The following is a 13,764-nucleotide window of genomic DNA, read 5'->3' as shown; positions in this document are numbered from 1 at the left end:
CGGCCCCCTTGCCCCGGAGCATGGGCGCCCTTGGTATGTGTATCGAACTGAGCCAGTGGTTTAGGAGGAGATGCTGGACACGTACACATAGCCATACGCTGGGTGTCCAGCGAAGCAGTCCCAAATTTCAAAATAAAAAATCTCGCAAACTAAGATTGCAGTGGTATGTTGCAAGGCACCATCATCTCACTCGAGTCCTTGAAGAGTGATTAACAAGGTTGATGGTGGTCTGTTCGAATGAAGTGTTTGTCTGCCGTCATTTTCAGCACTTCTCTTCACATAATTGCTGTGTTTGGTTGTATTACAGTGATGCACATTAAAGCGGTTTTCTACGCTAACTTCACACAGTTTACAAAATAATATTTCCGCGTCAGTGCTGAACTTCTCTCCAAAACCATGAAGAAAACCTCGCAACTTCTTGCTGGTGGAGGTCTCTATTTTCGTTGTGTTGAACCTGATTGAGACTGTATTCATGCCGAATACAGTGGCCCCATGACGCCGGAAGCCACATTTGTTGACTTCGAGAGCGTTTTGTCGACTCCGCGCAACAATGTATTGCGTCAACAAACCGACTAATGTGTTACGCTGCTTATCTGCCACAGTCCTGATAAATAAAGCTTTGTAGTAATGTTGTGCTTGCTTGTGACACTATCACCTGAAACATTGTCGTGTTTGTAGTCTAGTGTCCTAAAAAAATACGATAAAGATGTGCATTTTTATGTGCGTCTATTAAACAGCATTTCCGTCATCGAAAAGAGTAGTTTTAAATATTGAACCACTGCTTATGTCATTAATCTATAAACATAGTTATTTTAATGGAAGCTAAGCTTAACTGACTAAAACCGGTAATTCATCAGAAAAAATCTTGAGGATGTAATAAACATAAAAGATACGGCACTGGTGGAGAACTAAGTTCTAGGATGAACAAAGTAGGTTCAAAACATAGATACAATGTTCATTGTTCCGTGTAAATGTAAATGCAGTATTCCTTCTACGATGGATTTTTTGTTTCTGACTTTTTTTTTGTAACGAAAACCAAATAAACTTACCGCGAGGCTTCCAAGATTGTTGGAAGCAATCCAATGACGCTATCACAGTCTGGTCCTTAAGAAATGCTTCTATCAAATCATTTTTCCGATACGTTTGAAATGGCTGATTGAAGCAGTAGGTCTGAAATCTGAGATTGTCTTTCATTGACCTGCAGAAATACGAGAGAAATGTAATGTTTTGTATCAAAAACAATTAATGTCCAACCTCGCATTTACCAACCATTTCATTAACAGTTCGGCTACGTCTTTCTTTTTAAAAGTATTGAACTCTCGGTTCGGCACGTATATGAAAGTGTAAGTATCCTCCATGATTCTTAGGAGAATCTGATGCCTAGCAACGAAATATTAGCCGGCTCTTTCGTTCTGTTGGGTATTTTAGTTTTGGTCTGGCCAAAGCCGTACTACTGATGAGAGAACGTATACATTTGTACCTTCAGTATGGTAATTTAATGAGTTATAGCACGAATACTCCTATTCACTATATATGCTTGTAATTCGCTAAGAGTAGTATGATAAGTTTTTAATATCCTTGACACCAGAGATCACCGATCGCAGCTGACCGGCTTGATCGAAGGAAGCGGTTTGTGTGTAAACAACAGCTGTATTGTGTTGTTTTGACGTACGTCTGTGACACGTTTATGAACTTTAACCTGAGACGACCATGTCCCCATCAATACGCCAGCGTAATCATGCCCATAGTCGCAAGGATATTAAAAAAATAAGTGGACGAAAATCATCAGGAAATTCCAGGTCTTTGAGTAAACGAACTTCTTACACTGTAAAACTTATGAATGAAAGTCGTGAAATTGAACTTTTGTGTTTTAGGCGAGAAGAATATAATCCTGCGCCAAGTCCGTCTGATATGGGTATTGTGTATCCAAGTGGCGAAACCGCATTTAAGGCACTACTTTCTGCACGATTTTGTGCAGCAATTTGGAGCCACATTTCTGACTGCGACGAAACATACAACTACTGGGAACCAGTGAGTGATAAACTGTTTCAAGATGCTAAGAATTTGAGTACAGCAAAGCCATGATTTACGCACGAGTTACCGTTTTAGGTACCGGTAATACAAGCAGCCAGCCAAGTCATTCGAAGTAGTAGTACTTGTAGTAGTAAATAGTAGTAGTTGTTGCTGTTGCACTGACAGTTCCCTGATATTACTTTACGTCCACCGATTTGGTAATAACTTCGTTGCCATTTCTGAAATACGTTTTATCAGTTCTTTATTCTTTGCAGTTCTTTCGTTTAATTACTGTGTTTTCGTGACGATGGACAATTTCCCAAACTCTAGTACCGCCAGAGTTTCCGGGTGGTTCAGTTGTGTGGTAAATAATTTCCAGGCAGCAAACCGTAGGCGTATAGTTTGTCATAATATTGACACCGTCTGTCTTGCCATGTTTCCAACTTTTTTTTCAAACACTTTTAATTGGTTTCCTATATCTTGCATGGTCTTTTACTTATATTATATTGATCAACAGCATGTGAAAAGTATTCTAATAAACACTCTCAGACAAACAACATTGACACTCACTTTGGAGGATTAGTAATGGAAGACTCATAGTTGTCCTGTGCAGAAGATGCGGTATGTAATTCTTTTTTAATTGTTTTAGAAATAAAGATTAATGTGAAAATAGTCATAATTGTAGTAAAACAAAGTTGTCAGCTTAATTTCTTGAGAAATGGTGTGTGATTTTCACAAGGTAATTATCTATACACTGAAAGCAATTAGTTCTTCCACACCATAACGAAAACATGAATTTAATTATTGCAAGAGATGCTCCAGGACCAAACACAAACCTCAGTTCAAATCATAAAACTTACAGATATAACATTATTTGTCGACTAAAACTATAAACCCTTACAGCAGTGATGACTATTATAATCATTCATAGTTTCTGTTATCAAGTGGTACTAGGACCTATTTTCTAATAGATGGCTCAACAGGCCAGTTAACTGCTAGAGCATATTTAAAGACCTGAAAGCCTCATACCAACCATTTTATGAAAGTGTTGAAACTGCAATTTCTGATAAATTTGATGGGTATGCTAGAATAGTATAGCTTTTGACAGTAGTGATTATTGCCCCCAAACATTAGGAACTATGAATAATTGATCATGTAGAAACTTCCTGGAAGATTCATCCTAGAAATTGATTATGCTGGGTACAAACTCTACTGACAAGCTATGTTTTTCAGTATGAATGTTACTGCATTTCATTTTGTGATATGACGTTTCAGTCAGTAAGCATTGCCTGCAAATCTAAAGGATTGAGGTTTGATCCGAAGATGTTATTATTTGTTTTGGATTAATTTCATTTCAACCTTGGACAAGTTTTTTGCTAGTTAAAAAAATACATAACAACATTTTCCAAGTTCTGTTTTAACTGTAGCTGACACTAATTGATAATATAAGGTAGTTTGTCTGGGATATGGACCAAGTACTGTAGACCTAACATACTGATGGAGTAGCCGGTATAAATATTAACTGCTTCAGCCTCATTGCATCATCTGTCTTCGTACATGATGATAACTTGTTCTATGTCCAAATATTCCAGTCATTCCCGTCAGAACTTTTCCTCTGCAATAAAAACAGGTAAAAAGCAAAGAATCAAACATTCTGGGTGATGAATTATTTACTTTTTATTCTCATTAGCAAATTTACATCACCAAATGTTCTGGAGGTCTTGTCAGTATTCATAAAGACATGGAGAACTTTTCTTTTGTGGTTTGCGAACATATCTCTTGCAAAGCTCTTCCCTTCTGCACCACTGCTACTGAATTCCTATGAAGAAACAATCTGAATTGTATTATTTTATTATCTTCCAGGGCTTTGAGTGCACTTTATCATAGCCTGAAGTGAAAAATATCATTCACAAGACTCTTCTTTTAAGACTGCATCACTCACCTTCAAAGTCATTACCATTACCGCACCCATTTTATAGCCTTGTAGCTCCCTTCCAAACACCACCCTCTTGCCCTCACTTGGTACTGTTTGTGCATTCATTCACCTGCCACACCTTCTCAACATTTCCATGTGCTACGGAACCATAGGGTTTAACCTCCTCCCTCAGCTTTTCTGCTTTTGATCATCCTTACATTTTTAAATCGGCATCAGCTTTATGTTTGCACGCCTGTAACTATGTAAAACCTCTTTTTCTGAAGAAGAGAAACTTTACTATGTGGAGATCAAACGTAGTTGGGCTGCTCATGTACGCTGCATATGGCATGGTAAGTCATTGTATGCAACCCTCTAGATGAAATGTATTACTAATCTCACTGCTAAATGACAATATATAACTAAGTTCACCACCTGCGCCTGATCAATATGAGAACTGTCTTATTCATCACAAGTTCTGAGATTTGAAAGCACTCAGGATTGGACCGAGGCTTCTGTGAGCAGAATTCTGTCTAGGTTTAGCAGTGGTCACATATCTTGCCAAACTCTTCATGTAATTCGTGTACTGGCAGGCTAGTGAACCAAGGGTGCTGATGTCAGAGGACCAATTACCATCTATGAGTTCCCAGAATGCTGGTATTTTACTCCAGATGAAAGAATATCGGGAGTACTGTACTGAGAAAACAGAAAACTAGGCCAGTGGCTGCAGGTTGTGGGACACGCCCATCTTCCTCTACACCTGCAAGCAGGTTTACAGAATTTGCCTATATAGAAAGTGACATGGACTTAAAGAAACCAATTTTTATTTGTGACCATAAATTACTGATAATGAAGGAATCTCGGCCAAAATGGCAAGATATATTTCAAAATAAAATGAACATGCCATGGCAGTCATTACCATCACTGCACCAATATGCACACATTCCAATACAGAGTTATACAACCTATACAAAGAGTTACAGAAACTAATTAGATGTCAATAAATCCCTCTAAAAGATGATATCAGGGAATTTCAGTGTGGAAATAAGAGAAAAGACAAAGAATGTTTTTTATTTGGAAACTTTGTACATAGTAGCAGAAATCACTTGTTAATAGACTTTGCCAAGAAGAAATATGCTTGTTGTCAACACATTCTTCTAGAAATAAATAAACAGAATAGTGTTTTAGAATGGACTGAGTCTGACTAAAACTGAATTTATCTGTTTTAGCAAACAATAAAGAAATTGTACAGGTGTGTTGGACAGAAAACACTTAAGAATGGGAACTGATCATAGACTCTTAAGATGTAGAGTGAAGTTAGATGTAAATCTGAGAAGAAACAGACTTGTTAAGTAGGAGATAAGAACTGAAAATTATGTGGATAAGATTTAAGAATAGGGAGATATGCCAGAATAAATTACACTGCAAGTTCAGTATCTGGATCCCAGATGCAGACAGAAGTGCCAATGATTTAATAAATGAACACATTCAAACTGCAAAAGGTTCTACTGGCACAAAGAAGTTAAAAGGAAAGGAAATATCATTTGGAATAAAGAAATTATTGCACAGTAGGTGCAAGTTACAAGCAAGCAATAAGAGGAACATGATTCTTGGAAGTAATGAAATTCTGGAAGTAATGCCAGATTAGGTGTGTAAAGTCAGTTTAACTGTGCAAAAAGACAAAAGACAAATTGATGATGATGTTCCAATAAAAATAATTAAAACCAGAAGAAAAGTAATCCAAAATGACTGTCCCAAATTATTTACAGAATTCAGCAGGGGAAGACAGTTCTGCAGAACTGGAACCATGCTGGAATTATTCTCCTTTTCAAGAAAATCAGGAGACATTAACAAAATCTGTTATAATGATCTTCAGAAACATGGCACTGATTCAACCTAGTATCCTCATTAGTATCATCATAATCTGTTAATCATCACTATTGGATTAACACCATCACTAGACTTTTACATGCCTTATGGTCTCCAGCTGTGCGCATTCAAATTATTCTCATCATATCTAATAATGTCGTCTACCTATTTTTCAATATGTTGTCGCCATGATCTTCTTTTTATTTCTCGGAATCCAGTAAAGAATTTCTACGGTTCATCTGCCAAACATTTACTTAGCTAAATGCCCTGCCCATTTAATTACAGTCATAATTACTACTTCAACTCCAGTCTATTCCTCTCATCAGTTTGCTTGTTTTCATTTGTATGTTAGTAATTTCGAATATGTATTCTATTATTCACATAGAAGCCCTAATTTTTTAAATACTGATTTCATATTTAAAGCTCCTGTTGCACTACCATAAAACAAAATGAGTAATACACATTGATATGAAACTTTTCTTTTGAGGTACACCAGAAGCTTAGTTTTGTAAGCTACATCTTACTTGGTTTATCAGAAGCACAAAAGGCAATTTCAGTTCTAGTCTTTCTGTTGCTGTCCGTCCATTCAACTACCCTAAATATGAAAAAATATTTTTCCGGTACTATTTTCTTTTCAGTATGTCGGTTATACATTGATTCAATCTTATTGTTTTAGAAATTTTGGATCACTTTCAATCTTATTCATTTAAGTTTTCCCACTTGTAGCTAAAGTTTTTCTGCGTTATGGGCAAGTAGCACAATGTCATCAGCAAAATGAGAGTGGTTCAGGTATGCCCCATTTGGTCATTGTTTCCCCATTTTAGGAATCTAAAAATTTCCTCTAGGAGTTCTGACATTACTTTTGGTGATATGGGATCTCCTTGAAAGAGTTCTCTTTCTTTCAATTTTGAGTTTCTCACTATCATGATGAAGTTTAATGAGACTTTACCATTGATACATGTATCCTTCAATACATTAACATTCTGAATAATATATTTGCCACATCTTCAGTATAATAACATATAGTTTGTATAAGTGCCAGACTACAAATCAAAAGCTCAGTGGTTTAAATCTTACTGTAGTCGATACTAAATTTTGTTCTGTAATTATTTTTATTATCTATGAAAATGATCTGTGGAATCTGAAAAATTCCAAGTTGCACCAAACATCAGAGTCTATATTAAACTGTAAGTCCTATCCCTATTACTGACTGGGTAAATCAGTTTAAAGGTCAGAGGAAATTCAGCCCTGAGGAGCTGCTTGAGCACTGTAGCATTTTCAATTCCCTGCACAGAGTCATTTTCTATAACCACCCTCCACAATGCTTGATGGTTACTATCTGTCAGTGCATGAGGTCTGTGTGGTCTTGAGTTAGCTGTGGTTGTTCCTTTGTGTTTCCACTTCACAATCGCATCACCAGCAGTCAACTTTGTGTGTGTGTGTGTGTGTGTGTGTGTGTGTGTGTGTGTGAGAGAGAGAGAGAGAGAGAGAGAGAGAGAGATCATGATCAGTTAGGTCAAATCCAAGCATGCGAAATTTTGGCGCTGATAATTTTTTTCTTTTTCAGAGCCACTACCTCCTATTTGGGAAAGGATTTCAAACCTGGGAGTATAGTCCGAACTATGCTCTCCGCTCATACATGTATCTTCTCCTCCATGTGGTACCTGCATGGCTGTACCATCGTTTACTGCAGCCAAATAGGCTCTTGATCTTTTACTTCACAAGATGCCTTTTGGGACTCTTGTGTGCCTTTTGTGAAGTTTACTTTTACAAGTAAGATATTTTTGTATGTTGGTGAATATAGAAGTATTAATAATGATAACATTGCTGAAATAGGCAATTCAGGTTGCAGTTTATTTGTTTGATTTATGAATAGCAGCAGGCAAATACAGTAGGTATGTACAATGTAGCTTTGTATGTTAAATTGTAGATTTCAATTTTGTGATTATATTTAAAAAGCTGAAATTAAAGAGAAGATGAATGAAAATCTCAGAAATGGCTGAGCAGAGAATAAGTTGTTAAGAAAATATGTGATAAGTGGTGCTAGATGTTTCTGAAGAATAGGCAATATATACAACATGTGAAATGAATAGATAATGTTCACAAAAAATGGGTAAAAATCAGAATGCTAGCTGTTGGTCATCTGTTGTTGGAAATAGGTAGCCATTTTAATGTTTGGGAGCTCAGACTCCTGTCCTCTCCTCATTAAACATGTGTGTGTATTCAAATTCCTTTACATATTGCAATACATGCTCCATACATGTGAACTTAGAAGTTGTTACCAGAGTCAATGATTTTCTAGACTCCGCCACACCCTCAAAGAATCAATTTATTGCAGAAGTTTGACTTCGTACACAAGAAAACCAGCAGATTGAAAATAAGGAGCTATCATGATGAACAATTAATCAGCACAAGTATGATTTGCAGGGAAGAATAATGGATTCAAGTTGCACATTCCCTCAGTGATGTGAATGAACTCCTTGTATCTGAATTCAACTATGCAGTGGTTGATTGTTGTAACTAAACTGGAAAGACCCTATCTTTCTAACTGAAATCAAACGACAATGTGGCGTTGGAATACCATTATAAAAATGATAAACTCCCACCTAATGAGCTGGTGCCGCACAATATACTCACCAGCCTCTTGCCGTGTCGATGGACATGAAAATGTGGGTCAGCGTGAGATCTGCACTAGCCCAGAATCTGTGGATCATGATGCCCCAGTGCAGTTTTAACACCAGAATGATCACCCTCTTAGCAATTGAGCACATGACGTTGCCTCTAAGATGACCAATCCCAGAGTTCCTGATCATGTGTCCATGCAAACACTTCCCTGTTCCCACTACACAAAGCAAACACTAGACAGGCAAAATGTTATTTATGTCTGTCCAATGGTGTGAAACTGCCATGTTAAATAATTTCCCACTATGTAATACTCTTAGGTGACAGAAGTCAGGGAATATGCCATAATATCGTGTCGGACCTCATTTTGCTCAGCATAGTGCTGCATGCTATCTATTCTTTGCAAACCTCTTCATCGCTGAGTAACTATTGCAACCTACATCCTTCTGAATCTGCTTACTGTATTCATCTCTTGGTCTCCCTCAATGATTTGTATTCCCCACATTTCCCTCCAGTACTAAATTGGTGATCCCTTGATGCCTCAGAATGTGTCTTACCAACCGATCCCTTCTTCTAGTCAGACTGTATGACAAATTCCATTTATCCACAATTCTATTCAATACCTCCTCATTAGTTACGTGATCCACCCATCTAATCTTCAGCATTCTTCTATAGAGCTTCTGTTCTCTTCTTGCCTAGACTGTTTATCATCCATGTTTCGCTTCCATACATGACTACACTTCATACAAATATTTTCAGAAAAGACTTCCCGAACTTAAATCTGTACTCGATGTTAACAAATTTCTCTTCTTCAGAAACACTTTTCTTGCCATTGCCAATCTACATTTTATATCCTCTCTACTTCAAACATCATCAGTTTAACTTGCTTCCCAGCTAGGAAAACCCATCTACTACTTTAAGTGTCTCATTTCCTAATCTAATTCTCTCAGCATCACCTGATTTAATTCGACTACATTCCATTAGCCTCGTTTTGCTGTTGTTGATGTTCAACTTATATCCTCCTTTCAAGACACTGTTCCTTCAGTTGAACTGCTCTTCCAAGTCCTTTGCTGTATCTAATATAATTACAATGTCATCAGGAAACCTCAAAGTTTTTATTCCTTCTCCCTGGACTTTAAATCTTACTCCAAACTTTTCTTTTGTTTCATTTACTGCTTGCCCATAATACAGATTGAATAACATCATGGATAGGCAACAACCCTGTCTCACTCCCTTCACAATCACTGCTTCCCTTTCATGCCCTTTGTTTCTTTATAACTGCCATCTGGTTTCTGTACCAATTGTGAATAGGCATTCACTCTCTATATTTGACCCCTGCTATCTATAGAATTTGAAAGAGATTATTCCAGACAGCATTGTCAAAAGCTTTCTCTAAGTCCACAAATGCTGTAAACATAGGCTTGCCTTTCCTTAACCTATCTTCTATGAGAAGTCACAAGGAAAGTATTGCCTCGCATGTTCCCACGTTCTTTGGAATCCAGACTTATCTTCCCCAAGGTCTTCTTCTACCAGTTTTTCCATCCTTCTGTAAAGAACTCATGTTAGAAAACGCGACTTTAATTTTAATACCTGTTAACACCTGCTTTCTTTGGAACTGTATTTATTGTATTCTTCTTGAAGTATGAGGGTGCTTCACCTGTCTCATACATCTTGCTCACCAGGTGGAAGAGTTTTGTCATGGCTGGCTCTCCCAAGGCTATCAATATTTCTAATGAAATGTTGTCTTCTCTAGGGGCCTTGTTTTGAGTTAGGTCTTTCAGTACTTTGTCAAGTTCTTTACGCAGTATCACATCTCCCATTTCACCTTCATCTATGTTCTCTTCCATTTCCATAATATGGCCCTCAAGTACATCTCCCTTATATAGACCCTCTGTATACTCCTTCCACCTTTCTGCTTTCCCTTCTTTGCTTAGGACTGATTTTCCATCTGAGCTCTTGATATTCATACAGGTGGTTTTCTTTTATCCAAAGGTCTCTTTAATTTTCCTATAGGCGGCATCTATCTTTCCACTAGTGATACATGCTTCTAAATCCTTACATTTGTCCTGTAGCCATTCCTGCTCACCCATTTTGCACTTCCTGTGAACCTCATTTTTTAGACGTTTGTATTCCCTTTCGCCTGCTTCATTCACTGCATTTGTATCTTTTCTCCTTTTATCAATTAAACTCCATATATCTTGTGTTACCCAAAGATTTCTACAAGCCCTCATCTTTTTACCTTCTTTATCCCCTGCCATCTATACTATTTCATCTTTCAAAGCTACCCATTCTTCTTCTACTGTATTCCTTTCCCCTGATCTTGCAGTCATTCCCAAATGCTCCCTCTGAAACTCTCTACAACCTCTAGTTCTACTGGTTTATCCAGGTCCCATCTCCTTAAATTTCTGCCTTTTTACAATTTCTTCAGTTTTAATGTACTGCAGGGGTGGGCAATTGTTTTGGCTTGGGGGCCACATTATAGACACAGAGGTTAGCGGAGGGCCGCACCTTATAAACTTTTCACTTGTAATGCCATATATATATAGAGGGAAACATTCCACGTGGGAAAAATTATATATATAAAAACAAAGATGAGGTGACTTACCTATCGACCTGCCAGCGCTTTCGTTCGGTAAGTCACCTCATCTTTGTGTGTGTGTGTATATATATATATAATAGAAGGAAACATTCCACGTGGGAAAATGCAAGTTTTCTCTATTTCTGATCACATATCACACAACGAGTTGCAATTTCGGGTGTAGCAGTGAAAGCGTTAAAATTCATTGATTAGTTAGCTTTACATTTCATAATACACTCCTGGAAATGGAAAAAAGAACACATTGACACCGGTGTGTCAGACCCACCATACTTGCTCCGGACACTGCGAGAGGGCTGTACAAGCAATGATCACACGCACGGCACAGCGGACACACCAGGAACCGCGGTGTTGGCTGTCGAATGGCGCTAGCTGCGCAGCATTTGTGCACCGCCGCCGTCAGTGTCAGCCAGTTTGCCGTGGCATACGGAGCTCCATCGCAGTCTTTAACACTGGTAGCATGCCGCGACAGCGTGGACGTGAACCGTATGTGCAGTTGACGGACTTTGAGCGAGGGCGTATAGTGGGCACGCGGGAGGCCGGGTGGACGTACCGCCGTATTGCTCAACACGTGGGGCGTGAGGTCTCCACAGTACATCGATGTTGTCGCCAGTGGTCGGCGGAAGGTGCACGTGCCCGTCGACCTGGGACCGGACCGCAGCGACGCACGGATGCACGCCAAGACCGTAGGATCCTACGCAGTGCCGTAGGGGACCGCACCGCCACTTCCCAGCAAATTAGGGACACTGTTGCTCCTGGGGTATCGGCGAGGACCATTCGCAACCGTCTCCATGAAGCTGGGCTACGGTCCCGCACACCGTTAGGCCGTCTTCCGCTCACGCCCCAACATCGTGCAGCCCGGCTCCAGTGGTGTCGCGACAGGCGTGAATGGAGGGACGAATGGAGACGTGTCGTCTTCAGCGATGAGAGTCGCTTCTGCCTTGGTGCCAATGATGGTCGTATGCGTGTTTGGCGCCGTGTAGGTGAGCGCCACAATCAGGACTGCATACGACCGAGGCACACAGGGCCAACACCCGGCATCGTGGTGTGGGGAGCGATCTCCTACACTGGCCGTACACCACTGGTGATCGTCGAGGGGACACTGAATAGTGCACGGTACATCCAAACCGTCATCGAACCCATCGTTCTACCATTCCTAGACCGGCAAGGGAACTTGCTGTTCCAACAGGACAATGCACGTCCGCATGTATCCCGTGCCACCCAACGTGCTCTAGAAGGTGTAAGTCAACTACCCTGGCCAGCAAGATCTCCGGATCTGTCCCCCATTGAGCATGTTTGGGACTGGATGAAGCGTCGTCTCACGCGGTCTGCACGTCCAGCACGAACGCTGGTCCAACTGAGGCGCCAGGTGGAAATGGCATGGCAAGCCATTCCACAGGACTACATCCAGCATCTCTACGATCGTCTCCATGGGAGAATAGCAGTCTGCATTGCTGCGAAAGGTGGATATACACTGTAGTAGTGCCGACATTGTGCATGCTCTGTTGCCTGTGTCTATGTGCCTGTGGTTCTGTCAGTGTGATCATGTGATGTATCTGACCCCAGGAATGTGTCAATAAAGTTTCCCCTTCCTGGGACAATGAATTCACGGTGTTCTTATTTCAATTTCCAGGAGTGTAGGTATCATAAAAATCATTAGATATAAATGAAAGAGTGGGAAGCAAAGGGGTATAAGTATACTTCTTATAATTTTGGTAAGACTAAAGTCACTTTCCTTCTGACATCCTCAAATAAGATATTTGTGTTCAATTTCATTTATTTTGCTAATTTAGTATCATCTCCAAGTACATTAAATTTTAAAACAAGTTTAACGGGGCAAATGCATCCTATCACAATTTTTTTTAAATCAGGAGTCAGACTGCTAGTTGATATTCTCATCACAACCTGCAAATTACTGTCTGTTAAACAAGTTCGGTTTTTGCTCTTGTTGATTTTCAAGCAAGAAAAACTTTGTTCATAAATATACGGTGATCCAAATTTGGAGAACATTTTGCCTGCAAATTTCTTGTTACATGGAAATCTTTCAGCTGACAAAGATTTATAAAAGTCAACTAAAATTACAGCACTAAACATTTCTTTCACTGCATGATCTGCCTGCATGTCAATCAGTTAAAGTTGCAGCTCCTGTGATGCGGTGTCAATATCAGCAGTGATGGGATACGATAAAACATTAAATTGAGGATCAATTTTCTTAAAATCCTGAAATCTTGTAGTAAACTCAGCCTCTAAACTCTGCAGATAATCCCTAATCTTAGCTGAAACACTTCCAGGTGCTTTCTGGTTCCCTAGTAAAGGGAAATGAGAAAATTTGCCTTCATTTGCTTGCCTTGCAAACAGACCTAGTTTTGTTTTAAATGCTTTGACATATGTCCACATTGCATGAGCAAACAACCCCTTTCCCTGCAATGTCACATTCAGCTCATTCAGTTTTTCAAAAATATCAGCTGCAAACATCATCTCATATCTCCACTCTTCACATCCTATTTTTGAAACAAAATCATGAGATATCTCCTTAGTGTCCAGAAATAAAATATTTTCATTCTGTAATGCCCAGACTTTTTTAGTACTTTGCCCAAGCTCAACCACCTCACACTGTTATGGTAAATTACATCTTCATGTTCTGTCCCCACCTCAAGAAGAGATTTGAACTGTCTGTGATGGAGTGCCCTTGCTCTGATTGTGTTCACAACACCAACAACAGGATCTACCACATGCTTTAAGTCTAGTGCAG

At 39.3% G+C, this 13,764-nt stretch overlaps 2 protein-coding genes across 4 annotated transcripts in view; one reads left to right on the top strand and one right to left on the bottom strand.

Annotated features, from left to right (window-relative positions):
• Nucleotides 1-1,543, bottom strand: part of LOC124776551 (cilia- and flagella-associated protein 300-like) — a 167,208-nt gene extending 165,665 nt beyond the window's left edge. Inside the window, exons 1-2 of the mRNA XM_047251587.1 lie at nucleotides 1,270-1,543; nucleotides 1,050-1,198 (exon numbers count right to left, since the gene is read on the bottom strand). Of these exons, the coding sequence (XP_047107543.1) occupies nucleotides 1,050-1,198; nucleotides 1,270-1,358 (238 nt within the window). The 5' untranslated portion in view covers nucleotides 1,359-1,543. The remainder of the gene's footprint in view (nucleotides 1-1,049; nucleotides 1,199-1,269) is intronic.
• Nucleotides 1,544-1,585: 42 nt separating this feature from the next.
• The window catches only part of LOC124776550 (alpha-1,2-mannosyltransferase ALG9), a 144,395-nt gene continuing 132,216 nt past the window's right edge, over nucleotides 1,586-13,764 (top strand). For 2 of the 3 annotated variants that reach the window (XR_007015633.1, XM_047251585.1), the window contains exons 1-3: nucleotides 1,586-1,799; nucleotides 1,875-2,031; nucleotides 7,362-7,567. Coding sequence is in view for 2 of the 3 variants with exons in the window: in XM_047251585.1 (XP_047107541.1) it covers nucleotides 1,711-1,799; nucleotides 1,875-2,031; nucleotides 7,362-7,567 (452 nt within the window). In the remaining variant the exon portion in view is untranslated. Of the gene's footprint in view, nucleotides 1,800-1,874; nucleotides 2,110-7,361; nucleotides 7,568-13,764 lie in introns of those variants that run through there. The other variant, XM_047251586.1, reaches the window with a different exon arrangement.

Source organism: Schistocerca piceifrons, chromosome 2 (assembly GCF_021461385.2).
Source record: "Schistocerca piceifrons isolate TAMUIC-IGC-003096 chromosome 2, iqSchPice1.1, whole genome shotgun sequence".
NCBI lineage: Eukaryota > Metazoa > Arthropoda > Insecta > Orthoptera > Acrididae > Schistocerca > Schistocerca piceifrons.
This window is presented reverse-complemented; position numbering and strand designations above follow the sequence as displayed.